Source organism: Xenopus tropicalis, chromosome 1, assembly GCF_000004195.4.
Source record: "Xenopus tropicalis strain Nigerian chromosome 1, UCB_Xtro_10.0, whole genome shotgun sequence".
Lineage (NCBI taxonomy): Eukaryota > Metazoa > Chordata > Amphibia > Anura > Pipidae > Xenopus > Xenopus tropicalis.
In genome coordinates, this window is record NC_030677.2 from 39,996,312 (window position 1) to 40,021,243 (window position 24,932).

General features: G+C 39.7%; 1 protein-coding gene across 3 annotated transcripts in view; it reads left to right on the plus strand.

Moving 5' to 3' along the window:
* Positions 1 to 22,509, plus strand: part of pdgfra (platelet-derived growth factor receptor, alpha polypeptide) — a 28,554-nt gene extending 6,045 nt beyond the window's left edge. For 2 of the 3 annotated variants that reach the window (XM_031900856.1, XM_012963365.3), the window contains exons 2-23: positions 6,276 to 6,339; positions 7,208 to 7,525; positions 8,152 to 8,418; positions 8,846 to 8,976; positions 9,599 to 9,770; positions 10,779 to 10,968; positions 12,056 to 12,171; positions 12,617 to 12,743; positions 12,851 to 13,044; positions 13,185 to 13,279; positions 13,366 to 13,498; positions 13,728 to 13,832; positions 13,958 to 14,068; positions 14,834 to 14,987; positions 15,479 to 15,645; positions 15,911 to 16,029; positions 16,617 to 16,739; positions 16,897 to 17,008; positions 17,588 to 17,687; positions 17,785 to 17,890; positions 18,273 to 18,508; positions 19,639 to 22,509. In XM_031900856.1, coding sequence (XP_031756716.1) covers positions 6,288 to 6,339; positions 7,208 to 7,525; positions 8,152 to 8,418; positions 8,846 to 8,976; positions 9,599 to 9,770; positions 10,779 to 10,968; positions 12,056 to 12,171; positions 12,617 to 12,743; positions 12,851 to 13,044; positions 13,185 to 13,279; positions 13,366 to 13,498; positions 13,728 to 13,832; positions 13,958 to 14,068; positions 14,834 to 14,987; positions 15,479 to 15,645; positions 15,911 to 16,029; positions 16,617 to 16,739; positions 16,897 to 17,008; positions 17,588 to 17,687; positions 17,785 to 17,890; positions 18,273 to 18,508; positions 19,639 to 19,786 — 3,276 coding nt within the window. In that variant the 5' untranslated portion in view covers positions 6,276 to 6,287 and the 3' untranslated portion in view covers positions 19,787 to 22,509. 3 annotated transcript variants of the gene reach the window in all.
* Positions 22,510 to 24,932: the final 2,423 nt, after the last annotated feature.

The window sequence follows — 24,932 nt, forward strand, 5'->3', positions numbered from 1 at the left end:
TATGTAAGGGTGAAGACACACGGCTACTAGTAGCAGCTACTTGTCACAGCTACTAAAAAAGACAATGCTGATCATTTACTGATAATTGTCTCTATGTGTGTTTTAGCAGAGGCAATTGTCACTACTGTCTATGGCAGGGTGTTTTCTGGAGTTGAAAAATTAGCTGCTACTAGTAGCCCAGTGTGTCTTCAGCCTAATATTCATGCTCAGCTCTGCACTCTTGCTATATAATTCCCAGATGCCTAAATTATAAGGGGAAAATTGATTTAATTATTTGATATTGTTAGCATTTTTTTAGGAATGTCCTGTTGTTGAACTGCAACCTCCATTCATTAAGACAGGGACACTTTTAGCATTTGTTGCATTTTGTTTGAATTTATTATGAGTTTGTAAAAATAAAACTATTACAAATTACTATTAAATGGCAAATGACAAGCAAGATCCCAGACTGTGGACAAAATAAGCCACATCGGAACTTGAAAAAATTGTGGAAGAATTATTGTTTTTTTTTTGTTATCAAGGTCAATACCCCTAGCAACAAGATACCAGTAGAAATGCCGGACAGGAGAGAAACATGAAAAAATATTTTTTCAACTGACGACTACTAAGAATCATCTCTAAGGAAGGTTTCCATTTAATAAGCATGGTGAATGGCTTTAAAGTTTTTGCCCTGCTGGGTTACAAAGTAGTGCTGGAGTTACTAAATGCTATCACAACAACACACGTTGGGGAGACAGATTGGCACCAGCTGCAAAACACTGTGGTTTCTGACAGACAAAAAGAAAAACAAATTGTCCCGGGGTGGCGTGGGCAGTTGACGCAATGATAAAGAGAGGCAGATTGGTTTGGGTGGTGCTGGGGGTGTGCTGGATAAGGCTGGTGCCTGAGTTCCTTGCTATATAGATATAGACACAGTTTATTCCTACAAAGTGCTCTTCTGCCCCCTTCTGGTACCTTCAGGGCATTAACCTAACAGAGAGATTTTTTTGCTCAGAAAGTGTCCATTTTCGTTAGATAAGAGAGTTTGGTGTAAGCAATTTGCTGTGCTTCAGTTCATCTTTAAACAAAGCAGCAAATTGGGGGTGAAGTTATACAAATACTTATTATTCACCGCCGGGCTGGAGTTAGACATCGGAGAACTAGACAGGGCCCCAATCAGGGAATAAAATATACAGTTCAGGGGTTGGTAAACTACAGCTCGGCTGTCCAAGGCATACTGGGAGTTGCAGTTTACAAGGTTGCAGTTTGTTCATTCCGTGATATATATGTACTGGAAATGTCCTGCCATTCTAGCAGATACAGCTTGTTTTCTTTAGGAAGTTTGAGCCATGTTTCCACTGCCACATGGGAGCTATTATGGGAGAGAGATAAAGGCTCCCTTGTGGGGAGCAAAACACTAGTCAGCCCTGCTATGCCATTACAAACCTCCAGGTCCATTATTTATCCTAAACCCTTCCACATTGTGAAATGCTGTGTATATATATATATATATTGAGTGGGTAAATAGCTAGGCTCTGGTCTCCTCTGAGATGAACTCAAGAGGATTAATACACTACAATGCTTTTTCATTAATAAATTGACTGCCCCATCTGCTCACTGACATGCATTAATAGATAAATACAAATGACATATAAACAGAAAGAGAATAAATCCTGTAAAAATATAGAATAGATTAATTGTTTAATATACAGTGAGATATTTTATAGGGTTATCAGTTTTCATAGACATTTTTTTATCCACCCTAGTTGTACTATGGCGCCTTCTGAGCATAACATTGTCTCTGCCCCAGATAAGAAATATTGCAAAGGGCAATCCATAGGTGCATGGAGGGCATTGACCCTAGAGCCTCTATTATAAATAAAAATAGCGGAGGGCTTGGCTGGGCAGTAGATGGATTGGGAGACCATTTGGATTAAAGCTTTCTAGTTGTTCTTGTGCAGCACCAATCATAAAGGAAATGTATGGATCTCTACAGTCTAATGGATGCTGAGCATTTGATTCTGTTATTCATCCCACATAGTCTGTCTGTATATATGTACAGATATATTGTGTGTAAATTACTTACTGCATATTCCCCCCCCCCCCCCCCCCCCCCAGAGACTGGATCTATCTGTACTTTGCATGTATCACTGTTGAATCAGCAGTATTAATAGTATTTGCCCAGGTGCGTTCTAAGCCACTATTGCAAAAATATACAAAAAATAGACTGGGGAGAGTCTCTGAATAGAAACTTATATTTTATTTACCATAATTAAAAGGAAAATAGGCTGACATTTCGGTCCACATCCAGGACCTTTCTCAAGGCACCATTTTGAGAAAGGTTCTAGATGTGGACCAAAACATTGGCCTGTTTTCCTTATAATTATGTTAGAGATTCTCCCCAATGTGCATGTGTTTTTTGTATATATATATATATATTTCGGTATTTATTCTAAAGGTCAAAATATAATTCTGTAGCTCTAGGGGCTAAAAATTGGAAGTGCATGAGTACTTGGACTCTGGTCTATACTAACCAGTAGCCCTCTAAACATAATCAATCAGATACAGTATTTGTTAGTATTTGTCTGCCCTCTACTGGTCTGTTCTGATACTGCATGTGCCGCTATACTGCTGTATCTTTAGCAGCTCCACCATCCCTTGCTATTACATCGCTTACAGGCTCCTAGGGGGGAGGAGCAACTAAATTCTGAGTAAAGTGATTTTTCCAATTTGCTGCCACAGTTATTAGAAATATACAAGCACTTATCTATATTCCCAATTTCTCTGCCAGTGATGTATCAGTGTGTTATTGTGAGATATCTGTGCAGACTTGCCAGAACTATGAGTCCTTGCCATGGCCTTAGAGTCTTAGACATATCTGTCTGTAGGGTGCAAGCAAAGGAAACTTCCCAGATCTAAAAGAAGGAATATAAAGAAAAACATATTTTGCCCAGCAGATTATATCACTTTTGTCAAACATGTCATTGAGGGGTTGTGTTTAACTTTAACTCACAGCACCCACTGACAGGCACCTGTTGGAACTGGAGTTGGAGAGATGGCAGTAGGTAACCACACAAGAGTAGATTGCCCATGGTTTACCAGCAGTACAGTCCATGTTACTGGGTAACCCTGTGGCAGTTAGAGAACCAGCATCCACTGTGTATAAAGTATAATATCTCTGTTGTGTATCACAAGTATAAATACAGTGAGATTTGTTGGATCATTAATGCATGTGATTTGCCTCTCACATCAATGACAGCAGCTGGCGTCAGTGTAATCATTCAGTTGCCTTATCCATGGAGTCATTATTTGGCTTATCATTTAGTAAATTATAATGCCCAGCTGTTACATTGACCATTCCAGCAATGGACATTGGATTTCATTGCAGGCAAAAACAAGCTAGAATGGTAACAGTGACCTCTAGTGGGCTTTGTGTAGTATTGCTTTCACACTACTTTTATTGTTCTCTGCTTTACTCATGGCTTTCTTGCTGGAAATACTTACGTGGCATCATAAAATATTCAGTTGTATTCTGTTATTCAGGGATTACAAATCTGAACTGGTTATGCCTCTTAATATAGCACTGGATCTTTAGTTTAGTGATCTTTACAGAGGAGTGAGGTTTCCCATTTAGTATTTAGTTGATGAAGCAATATAAGTTAATTGTTTCTATCCTGTATATACATGGCATTACGTAACACTGGATACGAGAAGTGGATGGCTATATAATAATAAGGATGCAGGGTGAGTGCTTTTATATAGATTACAGACCTCTAAGATGACTTGTATATGACTTCTATATATAAAGGTTAAGTGTGAGAGCTGGGAACTGTAGTCCAACAACAACTGGAGGGAACCCATGATTTACACTGCCCCCTCCGACTCTGTCCATAGGACAACTCAACACTATTTTCCGCTATAATGCAAGAGGCATCATCACAGTTTAGGATTTTAAGGGTTAACACTGATTTCCAGGGCCGGTCATTGCTTTTCGAGCTAGTTTATTAAAAATTTGATTCCTTCAAATAAAGCCCACTTTTCATATTCTCTTCCCAGATAATAGAATTTGTATCATTGGTACAATGTGGGCACAGCAGACTGATTGGAATATGATAAAGGAGAGACAGTCTGGGGGGGTTGATGTCCCTTTGAAGTGAATTTGTCCCTTTGTTGGGGGAGATTGTGGATCTAAGCACATGGCACCAATTACCATGGAACCCTTTGCAAATAAGCACCATGTGTGCAACAACCTTTCCACATTTGCTCCCAGCATTAAGATCTAACAGTCACTGAGAAGTCCACGCTGCATTTGCCTTGGAATGAATTATGACTGAAATCTTATTTCATTCTGGTATCCCAGAAAAAGAAAGTTTTAAAGCTGACCAACTGCATAGACGTATTCAAATTATCATATTCCCAAATGCAATTGTTACCCTATTCCTATTGTTCTTTATGCTCTGGCTATTAAAGAGAGATGCTTAATTCCAATAGTATGGTTGCACAAGACGCCATTACAGTACCTTTATAATACAGGCAACAGCGCACGTGAGTGTATAAATAGTGAACCCAGTTACACCAGAGCTGAGTTTACAGGTATATAGAGAGATTAGCTGTCCCACAGAGCTTACAGTCTAAGAAAGGCACAAACAGGAGGGTATCAGTTGTATCATCTACATCACTGCTTGCTGCTTTTCTGGGGCATGAAGCTAACATTTCATAGTTGCCAGATGCCTCGGGGGGGGGGGGGGGGCAATAGACCTGCAGTTCAGCAACATCTGAAAGATATAAGGTAGCCCCCTCCTGAGAATGACACAAAGCATTAAAGGGATGTTAAAGATTATTATTAGGCTTTTTAACTTTACAAAACATTTTACTATATATTTACTGTGTATTTGTGTGAGGTTTTTTATATATGTATATACAGTTTGGGGAACTGTTTGTGATGTCCTCTGTGTAGGACCAAAACTTCGACTTATACCATAAAATTTTTGCACATAATTTACGTCCTGTGAGTGCTCTGTGTTCTACATGCTAATATATATATACATGTTTAGATTGTAAGCTCCGGTGTGAGCAGGGCCCTTCAATCCTATTTTTATACTGTAACCCATTGAATGTGAAATTATTGTTTGTTAGGAGTAAAGCGCTGGCGTTATATAAATAAATGATGATTATCTCTCAGTGCTGTTGATGCTGGGATAGGGGCTGGGGGCTCTGCGGGTGTGTACATGCCTGTACATATATTTATATACTATATATAGAGGCAAAGCTGGAGTAGGATAATGGAATGCTGTAAGATATGTAAGAGATGTCCCATATGTGCCTATGACAGTAACATCCTGGCTCTCGTGTGCATAATGGGCTACGTGTCGCATTCCTGCCGAGACCCAGCCGCATTCTGAGCAAGAGACAAACCATATTTACTCTCATTACATGGAAAATTGCACAATGCAGAATAAAAAGAACTGTATTTAAGGTGTGAGCCCACAGCGGCCACTGGAAGATTAAACCTAAAAGGACTATTTGCTAAAATGTAACTAGTTATACACGGTGTGTGGGCTGCTGCTTTGTACTGAGCTTGTACTGTCTTTCTATGGCTCTTTATACCTCTGTAGTGGAAGGATTTTGCAAAGCATTATGGGTAGTGATTGGGCAGTAAATTACCTGTAATTAAGCTATGAGTTTGAGCCTTCTGGGAAATCTACAACACAAGTACAGAAAGAAACAGTTTCTCTCCTAGCTGTTATTTTTTATCTGTGTTTTTCCATTTGAGTATTATCAAAGGGGATGTAAACTCAAACAATTTAATTTTGCCCATTGAAAGCAAATGTAACTAAGCCACCACCCAATATACATTCATCACACATTTTCATTGGTTGGAGTTTTTTTGTAAATGTAATTGCCATTGAAAACATTGTCGGTTGGCCCCCGTTTCTGCTCTCAGCCCTGGCGGTTTTGAAATAATGTTGTAGTTGAATGGTTAACAGAGCCGAGAAAGAAGCATTGCAAATCCGACTGCTGCTGCATATTACAAGAGTCAGAACCAGCAGTGCAGGAAGGAATAATGCAACACTGCTTTCAATAGCAATTACATTTAAAAGTTCTTGAAAAACAATCTAAATTTATAATGAATGTGTATTGGAAAGTCGCTTGGAGTTAACCTTTAATTAACTTTTTTTTTTACGGTTTATATTTGCAGTGAAACCAGGGCCTTGCTTTACATTGCTGTATAACCCAGAATGAGTATATATTATTTTGTAATCTTTTCTTTCTCTTTTTCTCTGTATTTTGTGTAGTTGTTACAGTCCATGATGCCTACCACGAGGGCATCCCTTGTTTTGGGGTGTCTCCTGATTATAGGTAAGATTCTGTACTTATATTGTCTTCTATTTATTGTATTTATACTTACAGACATTCTTTTATTATACTCGGGGACGTAATACTGCTGGCACAGTTATAATATTTTCATGGCTGGCCTTAATAATAATTCATGCAAAAGTTAATATGGTTTTAAAAAATGGAATTATCGAATGAAAGTGCTACTTTAATTAAAAAAAAAATAAAAAGGTAGGAAATACAATGAACGGTCTGTCTTTATTGCATGCATAGAACTTTCCTGCTGTGCAGAAGGAATAGTCTGTACTGGGCATGAAGAGGGAAGCAGTTTCCCATTGTGTGTCTCCCTTATTGAACATATGGACACAATCTATTAAGACCGCAAAATGCAGGAAATGAAGAAAATTCATTGATTAGTGAAGTTAGAAACACTTGGCTGAAATTGCCTTTATTCTGCGTAATGACCTTGATAAAACCCAATGTAAATGCAGAGTATTACAGGGCAAAATGATGTGCTGGTCAGGGACACCAGGGTTGCACATGCGTAAGACTGCCCCAACTGAGCCGCAGGAATTGCACTGGGATGCGCCTCCTCAACCTGCCCAGTAGGGGCACCAATAAAAGAATTGCTGCTAAACCCCTTATTAAAGCAATACAACTGATCCATGCTGCTTTATTGAGGGCTGTTCATCTTTAGTTTTTCTATATTTCTCTCACTTCATTTCATGTTGGTTGGGGGGAGGCAACATGTGTGGGGGGGGGCATGCACTGTTATATATTGCACAATAACGAGGCAGCAGGTATTTCAACTAAAACCAATTCACTTTGATTATTTGAAAGCATAGTTCTAAGCTTTTATAATTCTCATTAATTTCATTCCTTTGATGGACAGGTCCGTGGGTCATTCTTGCTCAAAATCCCCTGCCCTCAATATTTCCTGAAAAGGATGAGTTGGTTCAGAGGTTGCACTCCTCCTTTTCACTAACGTGCACTGGTGAGAGTGAACTGAGCTGGCAGCACCCCCATTCCGAATCTGAACTGGGGAATGTAGTCATTGGAAGCGAAGAAAACAACAGCGGCCTCTTTGTGTCTGTTCTGGAAGTGACCAACGCTTCCGCCTCCAATACGGGCCTCTACACCTGCTACTACAATCACACCCAGACTGAGGACAGTGAGATTGAAGGCACTGATATCTACATCTATGTCCCAGGTGGGTCTAGCTTTTTGTTTAGAAATGATACTTATTTATTTTAGGGATCCCAGTGAAAAGTGAAAAATATTCAATTCAACTGGAAACCATCCAGTGTCCTATTTGATGAAGCTGCTGGGGAGCCTGTATTGAGTTTAGGGGTTCAGATGGCATTAGTTCAGTTCCTGTAGTTGGTCACTGCCAAGGCTGGGTTTCACTTAGACTTTGAGAGTTTCTGTAATGTCAATGGAATGTACAGAATAGTCTTTGAGTGGCATTTGGGAACAGTTGCGCAGTTTGTCAGTTTGTTATTAAGGGAATTGATTACTGGCCTGTACTGAAATGTTCAACAGGAGGGTCTTTAAGGAGACAGGAAATTTTTCCTTGATGACATACAAAGCAAGAATGCAAGATGGCTTCCATTAGGGCCAATTATCAGAATGCAGACAAAAGAACGTGTTTTACTGCATTAGCCAAGGAGGAAACATTTCTTGAACAGGGTCAGACAGGCGTACCAGAAGATCTTCTAGTTGGGCCAGACCATCATGGGTCCCAGTTCAGGGAAATTCCAGTTAGCACATATTATTATTATATATTATACCATATTCTTATTGTAACTTAACCCTCTGGTTTTGTATCCTGCACAGACACCAATGTCCCTTTTGTTCCCCCCGGGTTGTTTGACCATATCATTGTGGTTGAGGAAGATGAATCTGCTTTCATACCTTGTCGCACTACCGACCCTTCCAGCCAAGTGACCCTAAAAAGTATCGAAAATTCTAAGACTGTCAGTGCCTTTTATGACAGCAAGCAAGGATTTGTTGGAAACTTCCAACCAGGATCATATATCTGTGAAACCGTCTCTAACAAAATGGTCTACCAGACAGACCTTTACATTCTACAGACATGGAAAGGTAACTAAACCACTTGTATGCACCTTTATGCACTTCCACACACAGAGCATTTACATGTACACACACACACACAAACACACACACAAACACCGCAAACCTAGGCACAGATATAACACAGGTATATAAACAAATCACAAACCTAAAGACATATATACAGTACATACAGTACACCCCAAACTATAAATACATAGATATTAGGCTTTTGGACCTCTATATATTATATATTTTAAGCAAGACAGGCACCACCATCCATACATTTCGTATATATCATTTATTATAGGAATATTAGGATTAAGCTGCGCAGATGCACAGCCCAAAGATTTATTCTTGTAATTAACACAGTGGGACCTTTGGCACAGCCTTTCCTACTTCTGCTCTAAATCTCTAGCCAAAACTAATCTCGCTTAATGCATTCATTTTCTTCTAGCAACGCACAACATTTCCGTTGAGATGGAAGCCCCCCAAACTGTATTTCGAACTGGGGAAACCATTACCATTTCCTGCATTGTGCTGGAGAATGAGGTGGTAGAATTGAAGTGGTACTACCCTGGACAACAGGTACAGTAATAATAGCGGTGGAAACCAGATGTTGTATACAGTAGATGCCATAATAGATAGATAGATAGATTAGGGTTTACTACGCCTTTAAATACATTACTTAAGATTGTGTTCATTTGTTTGGAGTCTAAAGCACAAGAAAGGACTAGGACTAGAAATGACAATATCTCACTGACAAATGAAGGCTGTTGGAAGAATGCCGGGTGTTGTAACTAAACAACAGCTGGAATGCTGCAAAACTGACAACCCTGCTTAATGTAATTCACTCTCAAATGGGGGCCCCCTTTTTCTTATCCTAACCCAACAATGCGGGGTTTATGATAGGGGACTTGAAACCACGAAGATAAACTAATATACCAATGTTAAGTACAGATACTGTATTGTAAAGTTCAGGGAGTAAAGAAAAGCAAAGTTTTTTTAGGTCTAATAGCCCATAGCAACCAATCAGATATTTGCTCACAATCAGTAGATCAGTAAATTTAACTGATGATGGGTTTCTAGAATTGGAACCAGCAATACCATTGTGCTTCTCAAACCATGATGCTTTTTAAAAGAGTTATTCCATAACATGCATGTTGGGCTTTTGTATTAATACTTTTTATTGTTTTTCTTGTAATTTAAGAGAGGCGTTGGCAAAAGAAATGTTGAAGAAAGCAGGGTTCCATCTCAGAGACTGGTGTACACCTTAACCATTGCAAATGCCACTGCGGATGACTCAGGAGAGTACCAGTGTGCCGTTCTACATGCAACACTAGATAACAAGGTCATCAAGAAGACAAATATAACAGTTCATGGTAAGAATGGCTTCCAAAAGCTGATCAGAGTATTTGTATAGAGAAGAATAGTGATGAGTGAAAAAAATTGTCATGGTCAGATTTGTGGTGAACTTTCAAGCTTTGTTGATGGTGAAATGTTTTGCGAAACCACATAAAACATTTGCTGTGCCACTTGTTTCACAGGTTTCCCCCCCAGTTCCTTGGTCGGTAGGCACCTCTTTCCCCCAGCCACCCCCAAGTGCAGAGGCTCAATGCCTGCCTGGCAATGCTTCTGGCAGCCCTATCAGCTGGTTGATGCAGCCCCCATACAGCTGATGGCTTGTACTGCCCCTAAATGGCAGATCCCCAGTCGCCCAGTTTGCCAGGAAGGCCGTCCCTGCCCTCCCCCAGCAGGTGGTGGATAATGTGTCCCTGACTTTTCCTTGGATTATGCTGTAGGCGGCAGGGTGCACTGCACTCCAGACACATGGACCAGCAGGCATGGCCAGGGCCGGCATATATCATATACTGCGCACTGGGTCACTCTGATGAGTGTTGGGGAGGGGCATTCCCCTCAGGCTAGAGGTACCTCCCCGTTGGGTAAAGGGCAAACTCCACACAGCCACTTCCTCCTCCTCATACTGCACCAGAGCTCCATGCCACCTTCCAGACTTAGGTGCAGAGGTGGTTAACTCTCCAACGGCTCCAAGCAGGGCATGTGGTATGCAACAATGACCGCAACCTGCTGGCCACCCCATGTGCCTTGCTTTGCACATGTCCTCACCCTTGTGGTTCAGCGCTTCCTGAACAGCTACTCAGGGTTGGGTGTTGTGCTTGAGATGGCACGTAGTGTATGCGGCCACTTCTGCAGGTCCCCCACTACCAGCTCATATTGTGCACGGATGCAGCAGCAGCATTTCCCATTAATCTCTATAACTGAGTATATGTAACTGACATAATGTATATAATATATAATTTAGAGTATATATTCTGTATAGAGCTATTTTACATCCTCACCCTCTGATTATCATCTATATTTGTTTATAGAAAAGGGATTCATCAATCTGGAGCCCATGTTTGGATCTGAGGAATATGCCAACCTCCATGAAGTGAAGAGCTTTATAGTAGACTTGCATGCCTATCCCTGCCCTAGGGTCTTCTGGTTGAAGGACAACCGGACACTGAGTGAAAATCTGACAGAGATCACGACTAGCACTGTTACAACTAAAGAAACCAGGTATGTCAGCAGAATAATATGGCGGGAGTATGAACTTCATATCACAACCAAAAGGAAACTACATATGCCATTATATTCTCTGTGACTGTATCATGGCTGTATATCAACTCCCATGCCCATGGATGCCAACTCAAAACCCCATATTGCCCAGATGCAGTAACTCATAGCAACCAATAAGATTTGATTTTAAACAGGTGACCAGTAAATGCTACCTGCTGATTGGTTGCTATGGGTTAGGACACCTGGGCAAACTTAGTGGCTGTTATTACATTACCCCCTATGAGTGAAGTCATTCCACAGCAGCACACTCTCAGCTTTTATGATTCTCTATAAATGTCTAAATGTTTAGAATAGTAAACTCAACTTAAACCCTTATTATTAATCACAATGCAGGCTTGCTTCATAGGAATATTAGAACTTATTACAGTACAAATATCCCTGCAGAAGCCTGTGCCTAATTAAGATAAACCCAGGCATATTCTTTCTTTTGGAGATATTTGTTTTGTAATTCTCAGGATTCTACCGGTCAAGTCTCCATCTGGAAGCCGTCATTTGAATTTAACGAGCTGTCTAACGAACACTAAGGGGGTCAGGGGGAGGATAATAAATCAGCCATGTACAGGTGTCTGCAACTGGCCAATTCATGTAGATTGGGAGAACTGGGAAATATTTTATCAATGTTTTATCGCTAGTTAATTATTGCCTTATTAACTGAGGCTATAAAGCTCTCTGGCCAAGCAGAAAATCAAAGTGGAATATAAAATAGAGTTGTAGTACAGTTGTAGTGCTTCACATAATTATAATCACATAAAACATAATTATATTTACTATTTTATGTTGTTCATATTTAGTATTTAAGTTACATTTTGTAGTACAGTACATTATATAGCCGCCTCACCATCTTCTTATTAAATAATCGTTCCATACCCTGCTGCATTGTTCTCCAATAAAGGCTGCACCATCTGTATAAGTGAAATGAGACAACTAAATTGCTGAATTCCCCAGGATATTGGGCTCTTAGATTTAAGTCTATCAGTGCAGATTTTGATATTATTAAACGACTTTGCCTATTTTTGTTATTGTCCAGGTTTCAGAGTAAACTTAAACTGATCCGGGCCAAAGAAGAAGACAGCGGACTGTACACTCTTGTGGCACAAAATGACGCAGAAACTAAAAGCTACTCGTTTATTTTGCAGATAAAAGGTAAAAATGGAGTTAACAAGTTAACATTGCAAGCAGATTTGTATTATACTAGTCACACGTCAAATAGAAAATAATGCCATATTAGAAGTCACTGAGGAGTTTATTGGTCGTGGAACTCAAAGGTTACTCCTTTACAGTAGGGGCACATTCATTTTTAGAATACACTGTATCTAGTAAACTCCAGTGACATCACTATGAGCTCATTACATCATTATACCATTTAGAAGGACATACATACAGAATTTCTGTGACTATTGTGTATGGGTACTTATTATATAGATGGGATCAGTTCCCTGTTGAATCCATACGATTATCATTAAGAGCGCACAGTTGTATACCTGCTGCCTGTCATTTATTCTTTGCTTCGTTCATCTGTAATAACTGCAAAAGGCATTTAAACATCAGCAAGCATTACAGATATACATTATTTGTATTTGCCCTGCAGTACCCGCTTTGATATTGGAACTGGTTGATGAACATCATGGGACATCTGGTGAACAGACTGTTGGGTGCTTAGCCAAAGGGATGCCGGTCCCTGATGTGGAATGGTTGGTCTGCAAAGACATCAAAAGGTAAACATCCCACACACTATATTATACATTTTATTAAGCATATTTCTAGCATATTGCTGCCAGGTCATTAATACAGTATAAGCATGACCCCAACTGCTTCTTTACAGATGCAACAATGACACCTTGTGGTCCCTTCTGGCAATAAATGGGTCAGAAATCAGTATGGAGACCCATCAAGATTATGAGAACACAATAGAAAGCCAGGTGACCTTTAAGAAAGTTGAGGAAACAATGGCAATCCGATGTATCGCAAGAAACGACCTCGGTGTGGTGGCCAGGGAACTAAAGCTGGTTGCACCCAGTAAGTATATTATTTGCACCCACAGTAAATCTGAAGATTAGAATTTACTAAACCAACAAGTCATATATTAACTATGATGCCACCACTATTTGTCTTGTTGATTTCCATTGTCATTTAAGATTTTACTTCTGTGTTTTTAGCCCTACGTTCTGAACTAACTGTGGCAGCCGCCGTCCTTGTCCTTCTGGTGATTGTCATCATATCTCTCATTGTACTGGTCATCATATGGAAACAGGTGAGTTCCAAGTACTAAGTAACTGCTGAAGGCATGTTCTACATATGAAGTGCAGGCTGATTCATGTTATATTTCTTTTCAATCAGAAACCAAGGTATGAAATAAGATGGCGAGTGATCGAGTCCATCAGCCCAGATGGCCATGAATATATCTATGTGGACCCAATGCAGCTTCCTTATGACTCTCGGTGGGAGTTCCAAAGGGATGGACTTGTTCTTGGTAAGAAGGCTCACAATTTTTTTTAGGGATAGGTTTATTACTTGTCACAGCAAGGGACATGTATTTGGTAGAAATCTGTATGATCTTCTTCTTAAACCAGTTCATGGTTCAGTCTAATTGGATGGACATTCTAGGGGCACATAAGCCTCAGTACCTGACATATTTATTGTGTGCTATGATAAAGGCTACTTGTGTCTAACATGAAAATCTCTGTGTTTGTACCTGCCAGGTCGCATCCTTGGCTCTGGGGCTTTTGGGAAAGTGGTTGAAGGCACAGCATATGGGTTAAGTCGTTCTCAGCCAGTTATGAAAGTTGCTGTAAAAATGTTGAAACGTAAGTAACATATTTTCTTCCCTTGAAAATATATGCATTCCATGTATAGAGCTGAAAGTGTAAATGTATGATTTTTCTATTTTCTGTCAATTACTTAAATATGGTTTATTGTTATCAACCAACAGCTACTGCCCGGTCAAGCGAAAAGCAGGCACTGATGTCTGAACTGAAGATCATGACACACCTTGGCGCACATCTCAATATAGTCAATTTATTAGGAGCCTGTACTAAGTCAGGTATGCACACCGTGTTTAAAGCATCAATGAATAATAATACATTGCACAAACAGCATGTTTTTAAAAGGTATTTTTAAGGCCTATTCAAGTAGTCCACCAAATGAAACCTCTATAGATCGCTTTAGGCAGGTGTCTCACCTATATACAATTTAGTTAGTATTCATTTACTGAGGGAGTGGCAACTTCAGGTACTCCAAATAAAACACTTATTATTATAGAAAATGAAAATGTAGATAGCCAATATAGTGCCCAGCACTGGCTTGTGATAAAGGGTTGTTTTGCTCCACTCTTGGGGTATGTTCCTACTAAACACCTTGTTTCTCCTAAAACAGTCTCAACATTCAGAATGAAGGGGTTGGCCATGACATGATCTAGGAAATGACAGATATAAGTGTAGCTGAAAGTAGCTGAACGGGGCAAGGCCAACATATATAGAATGTTCCTTATAGAATCATGGCAAGAGGTAATACTGTCAGGGTAGTTTCTCCAGTATCAATAGCAACAAGACACAGCAAAAGAAAATGAATCGTAGTAGCCTCAATCTTAGCGACCATGGCTGAAATCATTGGGTTTCAATTAAAATTCAACACCCCAAAAACCAATACTGTATCTTCATTCCGTGATTCAGTTAGAGTCTATGACCTCTATGTTTATACCACCCTTATCACTGGTGGTGGACAAATTGTTATGTGGACATATTATTTAAGTTGATACATATTTCCACGTATATGACTGATGCCTAATCATTCTACTTCTATTTCATAGGACCAATTTATATCATAACTGAATACTGCTTCTATGGTGACCTCGTGAATTACCTGCATAAGAACCGAGATAATTTTCAGAGCCGACACCCAGAGAAATCAAAGAAGGACTTGGACATCTTTGGGCTGAACCCAGCTGACGAGAGTACGAGAAGGTAAGCAATGGCTGTGTTATAAACCACGCAAGTCCACATTTCACTTTAGTTGAGGATCTCAATATCTCAGCAGCATTTAAGGAATGCTCAAAACACGAAGGGTGATTGAACTGACCAGTGATTGCTGAACAACTCTGTAGCTTTTTAGCATTCTTTCAGTGTCCACCGCAGGGTATGCGCAATCCTCACAGGACTGTATGTATATGCAGGAATGCTCAAAACCAGCCAACTAGAATCTACTGAATACCCATATCTGGAGATTGCTGGGATATAGTGGCAGGATCAGTATGCTAGTTAATGGAAGCTGAAATGCTGCTAAAACATTTTTGCATAATGAAAATATAATTCTAAGCATCTTTCCAATATACAGTATTAAAAAACTTGAAATGGTTTTAAAGCCATGTGAAAATATAACAGCATGCCTTTTCATTAATAATTCAATGCCCAATTTCTGGATCTAATAATTAACAAGATGAATGCTTATATTTTAGCTATGTTATCTTATCATTTGAAAACAACGGCGACTATATGGACATGAAACAAGCTGACACCATGCAGTATGTACCCATGCTGGAAATGAAAGAACCCTCCAAGTATTCAGATATCCAGAGATCCTTGTATGACCGGCCTGCGTCGTACAAGAAGAAGCCTTTGTCAGGTAAGAGACATGTTACTAAACATAATGCTTGTAAGTGAGGTTTCTACATCTTAGTTTATTTACACTGTGGGTCCTTGTAAATTAATTAAATGTTCTACTGACATCTCAAGTCGACTGACATCATCAAGACTTCTAGGCATTGGAAACCACAAGTTGCTGTAAAATAAAGACTTTCTGTTCCAGGAAGGCCTGAGAGGTTTGAATATTTGTGAAATCAAAACAGTTTTGGGGTTGTTTTTAAACCTTGTTTTTATTATTATTACAGAAGTGAAAAATATCTTGTCTGATGATGGATTCGATGGATTCGATGGTCTAACAGTACTGGACTTGCTCAGTTTCACATATCAAGTTGCAAGGGGCATGGAATTCTTAGCCTCTAAAAATGTAAGTTCTGCCCAGAAAATAACCTCCCCCCCCCCAAAAAAAATGTAAATGATTAAACGGGCATTAATTTTATCTTACGTGTGCTACCTAAGCTGGCCACACACCTTGCATTCAGATTTTAGTCTTCTTCTGACGAACGTTCAGATATGGATTGTACGATCTAAAACTAACAATCAGACTGAAAATAACAAATCGGAGGATGTTCTGAACATAAAATAGTTGGCAGACACCAATCGTACGAAAGTGACTTCCTGGAAATACATTGTAGGTCCCCCAAGGATATTTTCAGATACACAATACATGCACAGATTTTATCATTATCTAACCAAAATTTTCTAACCTGGTGAATCAAGTAAATCATGGGGCATACACAGGGCTAGGGCTAGGACTTAAGGTAATTGTCTATTTTCCTGATTTACAATTATAATACTTACAATGATAATATGACTTGTTCACTATTGTCTACTGGCTATCTGTCCTTGCTTGTCTCTATGACTGGGCAGGATGGAGTCTTATCCATACCCTCAACACACTTTGCTCAGTATGTGCTATTTGCCTAATTCTTTATCCCCTCTCTTTCTGTATAGTGTGTACATCGGGATTTGGCAGCTCGGAATGTCCTATTAGCACATGGGAAAATTGTAAAAATCTGTGACTTTGGCCTAGCAAGAGACATCATGCACGACTCCAACTATGTATCCAAAGGCAGCGTAAGTGCTATTTCTACTTGTACCACATCTTATACACCCCTTTGGCATCTCCATAACAAACTCTGTTAATCCAGGGTTTATTTTATTTGAGAATAAAATGTCTGCTTGTCAAATATCCAGTAAATAAAATAAAAATGTCTGTCTCTTGGTTTTGTAGACTTTCCTTCCAGTAAAGTGGATGGCGCCCGAAAGCATCTTCGATAACCTGTACACAACTCTCAGCGATGTGTGGTCATTTGGAATCCTGCTGTGGGAAATATTTTCTCTTGGTAAGGATTGCACATAGAAATGCAAGTTGTTTTTTAAAGCCAGACCCCTTGGTAGATTGTGGCTTAGAAATGTCAGTGTTAATATTCAGTAAAACTTTACAGTAAGTAAGAGATGAACAGCTCAGATACACTACCTGCCTGTCCTACATATTATTCCAGATTTTGAAGGTATTAATATGAAGTTGTCCTTCTCTTTGCTGCTAAAATATTCCTTTCCCTCTACTCTTCTGAGAAGGCTTTTCACTAGATGGTGGAACATAGTTGGCGGCATTTGCTTCTATGTAGGTTGGGAACTGATTATGGACCATCAGGCCAGTCAAGTTCTTTCACTCCCATCTCTGCAAACCAATTATGAATGGACCAGATATAAATGCAGCTAACCTGAGAAACACACATGTTGTGAACTCCTTTATTTATACCCAATACTATACTCTCTAAAGCCAGATATCTAGTTATGTTAGCAAACACAAATGCCTCAGTGAAGCTTACAATCTAGGATTTTTACCACATGAATGCCCACAATAGGTCGGTTTCATCAGAACCAAATTAACCTGCCTCTATTTTCTATTCTATCAAAAGGGGGCACACCGTATCCTGGCATGATTGTGGATTCAACCTTCTATAATAAGATAAAAAGTGGCTACAGAATGGCAAAACCTGACCATGCCACCCATGAAGTGTAAGTACAGTTGTTTTCTCTTTAGATAACATTGCTTATGCTCAACACTGTTGTTATTGGGTTAGTAACAACTTACCATCTTGCATTGTCCCCACAGGTACGACATCATGGTAAAATGTTGGAACAGTGAACCAGAAAAAAGGCCATCATTTCGCCATCTGAGTGACATTGTGGAAAGTCTACTTCCTATGGAATACAAAAGGGTATAGAATGCTACCTATTGTTATTTTCAGTCATGAAGATTTTTTTGTTTGAGGAGTGCATGTTGGACTGTCCTGGTATCTTTAGTGAGATGGAGATGGTAGCTGAGCTTGATACAGGAATCTATATATAATGACTGAAAAATGTCAAAATATTTCAGTGATTAAAACTATTTGTGCCCATTTCACCACATTTCATATTAGTTTAGGGAAGCGTTAGGGAACACTGTTATTGTATGACAACTTTACAGTATCTCCGTGGGAGATCTTCTGATGCAGTAATAACAACAAGGCTAGTCTGCTTGTGCTAATATATCAACATAGTAGTTAACAGAGGTAAAAAATGTAATATAGGTCTAATGTGGATTCATGTGCTTATGTGCAGTGCTACGAGACAGTTCTTCACGATTTCCTTAAAAGTGACCACCCTGCAGTTACTCGCATGAGAAGTGACAGTGACAATTCCTACATTGGGGTGACGTATAAGAATGAAAACAAAATGAAGGACAGAGAGAGTGGGTTTGATGAGCAAAGGCTGAGCGCTGACAGCGGTTACATTATTCCCCTTCCTGATATTGATCCCGTTTCAGAAGATGAGTCCAGCAAGAGGAACAGGCACAGGTAAGGACATTTCTCTCTCTAGTACTGGCATAGCTATCTAGTAAGACTGACTAAAAGTTTATGTTTAGTAAGAGACAGAACTGATAAAATGGATAACATGGGACTATGGCAGTAAGTCCTGATAAAAATCGTAAAATGTTTTATAACAAACAGTAGTGCAAATAGTTCAGTGGACTTGGGAATTCATCTTAATGCCATAGATGAGCAACTTGTGTGCCAAAATGCACATCTTTTTATTGAAATGGATTTTATAGTACTTAGCAGGGCCAAGGGGTAGGCAGCTGCCTAGGGCACAACAATTGGGGGGCACCAGGCAGGAGCCTTTCCTGCCTACCCCTAGTGAATGCTCCTTCACCATTGCCCCTGCCGCTTGTCATTACACAGTGGGGGCAATGACCTATCACATTGTAACCCCCCTCGCAGGGGCAAGGTGGCCGACCGAGTTGCCTAGGGTGCCCAGTCGGCTTGTGAAGACACATGGAGCTACTAGTAGCAGCTACTTTTTAATGGCTACTAAACACCAGAAAATCCCCTGTCATAGACAATACTGAGAATTGCCTCTGCTAAAACACACGTAGGGCCAATTATCAGTTAATGATCAGCACTATTTTAGTAGCCACGACAAGTAGCTGCTACTAGTAGCTCCATGTGTCTTCACCCTAAGGCTGGTGCAAGACTGCATTCCTGTGTATATAAGATAATGAGGCAAACACACTAGATTGGCTCCCTTTGTCACCCAATCATTGACCTCAAAAAGTTCAGATCAGGCAGATTTGGCCCAGTACTCACAACCCAGATAAATGTGAGGATCTCAACTTTACTGACCAGGGTATCAGTGATATTTGCAGAATTAGTACAATTTGTCAGTGAAGTCAAAAATGGTAGGGGTCTAATTCTTTAAGCATGTGAGCATGTGACAAAGGGCTAACAGCTAGTAGTTTAAACCATTGGTAAGAGAAACTTCTCCAGTCATTCAGTTATCCTAGAGAGTCTCTGAGCTAAAGTGTGTAGATATTTTATGAGAATAAGAATTGGCAGAATAAGATAGGATCTTAAGAGTCCTTTCCTGGTAGGACAACTTCCATACACTAAGAACGTATTGAGTAAATAAACTCTGTTTTCATTATTAGTTCTCAAACATCAGAAGAAAGTGCAATCGAGACCGGGTCCAGCAGTTCCACTTTTATAAAGAGGGAGGACGAGACCATTGAAGACATTGAGATGATGGACGACATTGGGATCGATTCCTCGGATCTAGTGGAGGACAGTTTCCTGTAAGATCTTGCCGAATCCATTCCACTTGCCAAGCCATTCAAACTAAAGGGAAAGGCTGTGAAATCTAGAGATTTATATTTTTTAACTAAAAAAAAAAACTCTCTCAATGCATCGAAGAATAAAACTTGGAAATATTGGCCTTGTCGGCCACGTGGTACTTAAAGGGACTGAGTTCTATCAGAATCACTCTACGGAACTGGAAGTAATGGTTGGCACAAAGACCAAAACCCTCTCGGAGTCGTTTCTCTAACGGTACATCGTAGCATCTCAGTATGTTTGTGGATTTTTGTTCTTAAATACGCGGACAGACATTGAAATAGCAGCTTCCTGTTTTAAGGGCATTCGTGGCTGTGAAGACCAGAAACCACACAGCAGTTGAATTCCGCCGTTGTAATTATGTATATAAGAAAAACCTTTTATTTGGACTGAAAAGATGGAGACCACTTTTGTACACCAATGGCTGCTGTTACTCAAGCATCAAAACCACTTCTGAAACCTTTTAATACTGAAGGAATTGTGTTTTTTTCATGAATTATGCACCCGATGACATTCTGGGCTCGACGACCCGTTTAACTCTTTCATTTTTAATGATATTTTCTTGTGTACGTACTGCAAGTATTAACATAAAAAATAGATGTATTTTTGATAACACTTTGATATTAATTGCATTAACCAAAAAAAAAAACCCACAATCCTTGGGTTAATCAGCTAACAAGGAGTCTTTTTAAAATGAAAAAGTACTATTTTTGGTGTATTAATGCAGATATTAAGAATGCTTAAAGCAGAATTTAGCTAATATGCATTAGAACTGACAGTAGTAGTAACCACTACAGGGATTATGTGGGAAGTAATGTTGTGTTTGAATTGATTTGTGCATAGCAAGTACTAGATCTTGTAACATTGCAACTAATTCTGTGCATTACAAACCCTGACCCTTGTGTCTCAGTGTACTAAAACCATTCCTGATGGGGCAGATATTAGAGATGAATTTAAAGCTAGAGCAGAACCCATAGTGGTCCTAGGAAGGTCCAGTTATAGTCAGGTACATCTAACTTGTAGTCATACAGCTGTAAGTGTCAAACCCAGCTAGAATAGACATGGTACAGAATCAGTATTACTGTGATACATCTCACTGCTCAGGGCCCACTGGTACTTTCACTTACATATAACAGACACACAAATGCACACAGTGTCAGCTATTGCAGGGATTTGCCATTGCAGGGTACTTGTTTTTCTAATGATGCGGCATGCACGTTTTTTAGTTAAACTTCTTGCATTTACAGGGGAATGTAATAAAATAATAAAATAACAGAAAATATGTGTGCAGCTGTTCAAACAGTAGGCACCGAATCCAGGATGCAGTTCAGGAATCGGCCAAATCCCAGCACTTTTATAAGAATTCTGATTCGCCCGAATCCTAACTGTTCAGCCAAACTGAACCCTTAATGCCATGTGATTTACAGCTGTGAGAAACTGAACGTCTAAATATTTGCCATTTTTAAACATCTGTATAGGCCAATGAGGGTTCAGTTTGGTATTCGTCCGCATCTTTTGTGGAAGATTTTTGGCTAAATACATGAATTCAGCCAAATCCATACAGTGTATGTAATACAACTTCCTAGAAAAGACAAGAGGGGTCATTTACTGGCTGCAGGGCAGGGTGCAACATGTGCAAACACAGTTAAATCTGCTGTTTTTGCCTTTATACCCTGCCTTTCTAGTTACCGCAGGTCTCTGTGCTCCAAAACTGGGGAGTGCTGAGGTCTGTTTTCACCACTTGAATACAGTGCAACCTGTGTTCAGCAGCTCTGTATTCATGAGAGGAGGGGTGGGGACATGGATACCTTATTTCCCACCGGAGCAAGTCTGCACCTCATGCCAGATTTCTTATCCCAGACACAAGTTCTCTTTCTAACGGAACTTTTGTGCAACTTGTGCCTGGGGCCTCAGTGAATGACCCCCATTATTTAGTGACAAAACAATCACCTTCAAGCGGGTGTAAAAATAAAAGTGCAATGCACAATAAAAATCTGCCATGTAATAACATTACAAGCAGCTATATTACATTGTGAGAATGCAATCCTTCGTTCTAAATTGAGGGGATTTGAATTACATTCCCCCAATATTTCTGTGTTTACCTTTTCACAAGATTTCGGTTCCATAAAAACTGCCGCAGCCTTTTAGCGCAGCTCGCTCGGTGCCAACATGAACTGGAAAATGGTTCATTATGAAACCAAAATCTGACCTTGTGGACCAAGTCTGAAAGACGTTTTTTTTTGTTTTTTATAAAAGCTGCAATAACGATTTAATAAAATATGTAGAGTGAATAATAACCGGCAATAATGATCTAATGAATTATGTACAGTGACGTTCTTATCCTGCTCTCAGACCTGGAACGGAAGTGTCTCTCCAGCATCTCAAGGAGAGAATCCCTCATTCTCCGCATTGTTTTTACACAGCAATAATGATATGAAATGGGGTCTGTATTACTTAGTCCTAATATCTGATGAAGGACGTAAGCTAAGATGATGTTATACATCAATTTGTATATTTTTATTACTATATAGTCCTTAAATACTGCCAAAACAATTATGTTAAGCTATATCACTGCCTTTGTTTATACAGTATTTGTTTTGACTGTGTTGTACTCCACAGATGCGTAACTGTTGCACTTTTAAATGTTGAAATTATATTTTAGAATAATAAAAATCTACATGTTTGTAAAACTGTTGTGTGGAAATGGGATTGGGTGTTGGCCCCGTCCAACTGCAGTCGCATCCTCGGCAACCAAAACATAAATAGGCAACAAACCCTGCCACTAAGCACTTGAGCTTAGACTCACTGTGATAGGCTGAGCTGCCAAGTTCTATGGCGATTCCATTGCCCAAGTGTCCCTATGGGCACCTTTGGAAATAGCCGGAAGTAAATGTTGGGTAAGTGGTGTTTTCAAACTAACAGGGATGTATTGCTTCAAACAGAACAGAAGTCACATCATAGGGACCCTACAGAAGCCCCCGCTCCAACTGCTTTATCTAGGGCCAAATGACCGAATTAGCACAATATCGCCCACCCGTAGGTGGGGATATCGGGAAAAGATCCGCTCGCTTGGCGACCTTAGCGTGTATGGCCGCCTTAAGAGAGTAGCACATTGGGTTTGACTGTCGCCATGTCTAGCTAATAAACATAATATCCCTGGCACCCTTATACTGATTCCTTTTTGCTTAAGCTTTTGCTCAGCAGCTCTCCTATTTAGAATGTTTGCAGCCATCTGGTTTCTAGGGTCAGAAGTACCCTAGCAACCAGGCAGTGGTTTTGACGGACTAGAATATGAATAGAGAAGACCCTGAATAGAATAAAAAATGACAATAACAAAAACTCAGGGCAAGAGTTTATGGGCTTCACTTGAAAGCAAATAATTCAAAAACTATAAAAAAATGAAGACCAAATGAAAAGTTGTTGAGAATTGGCCATTCTATAACATACTAAAAGTTAACTTAAAGGTGAACTACGCCTTTAAGCAAGGAAGTTGATACTGCCAAATACCTGTAATGAAATACATACTGTACATGAGCAAAGATATATCACCTGCTAGGATACAAAGCATATTCCAAATACTTTTACACCAAAGGACATGATTAAGCACCATTGTATGGGCCTTGTTTCTCACAGCAGTGCTCCTCTTTATTAATAAAAGGACTTTCCCCTGGGTGACTGAGCACTCCCTTCATCTCGCTTTGTCATCGGGCATTGAGGGCAGTTTGAACTTTTGTAAATGGAATGGTTACTGTTTTGTTGCTGGTGCACATTATCCTTCTACAAACATGTTTAAATCTTTCCCCTCTCCCCTCGCTTCATTTTAATGGCTATATCAGCTCCTGGGTTGAGTAAATTAAAGGAACAGTAACACCAAAAAATGAAAGAGCTTTAAAGTAATAAAAATATAATGCACTGTTGCCCTGCACTGGTAAAACTGGTGTATTTGCTACAGTAACACTACTATAATTTATATAATAAGCTGCTGTGTAGCCCCGGGGGCAGCCATTCAAGCTGGAAAAAAGGAGAAAAGGCACAGGTTAAATAGCAGATAACAGATAAGCTCTGTAGAATACAATGGTGTTTTATCTGTTATCTGCTATGTGCCTGTGCCTTTTCTCCTTTGAATGGCTGCCTCCGTGGCTACACAGCAGCTTATTGATATAAATTATAGTAGACTTTCTGAAGTAAACACACAACTTTTACCAGTGCAGGGCAGCAGCACATTATATTTTAGTTACTTTTATACACTTTCATTTTTTGGTGTTACTGTTCCTTTAAGAGGATGCACAAACCGCCACTAGGGGGCAGAGAAAATACATGACCAAAATGCTGCTGCTGCTGCTGGTCCTGCGTTGCACTAGGTGTTTCAGAGAAAAGGTTCACTTCTGTCCTAGCATGCAGTTATAAATAATTAATGTAGCAACAGGTCAGGGGTTCACACTTGTTCCTCTTGAACTGAGGGGCCCCAGGGGCACTTGAATCAGATCTTCTACCAAAGAAATCGACAAGAAAGACATCAGATTGCACCTGCAAGGAAGATGGATTTTAGACAGATAAAGCAGGTATTATATAGAAACTAGTGGACTACCAGACTTGATTTTCCATTGGGGCCCCTATTCTGTTAATCATACCACTGCCCCACCCCTATTAAAAACTCCTATGTGCTAAGAGCAACTGGTGACACTAGTGCAAATGTACCAAATTCAATAAAAGAGACCAGTCTTGAGTTTAAAAAAACACAGGATCCATGACCTGACACAGGACTAAGGGGCATATTTATTATGCTGTGTAAAACTAATTCGCCGAAAAAACGGAGTAAAAAGCTGTGTAAAATAAATGGAAAAGATCACCGTCTGAACACTGGATATTACGCCAGATATTATGCCTTTATTTTCCATAAGTTCTGGTGGAAGAAAGAACGCGTAAAAAATTAAGCCGATTTTACGCCATTTTTACACAGCGAAGCCTGGCGATGTGTGGCGAATTTTCTAGCCGTTTTTTACACAGCGTAATAAATATGCCCTAAATGTGTTCCCATTCTGATAAAGCAAGAAGGGCGTGGGCCCTTTATTATCAAAGGGAGGTTATTTGGTGGATGAGATCAGGCAATACT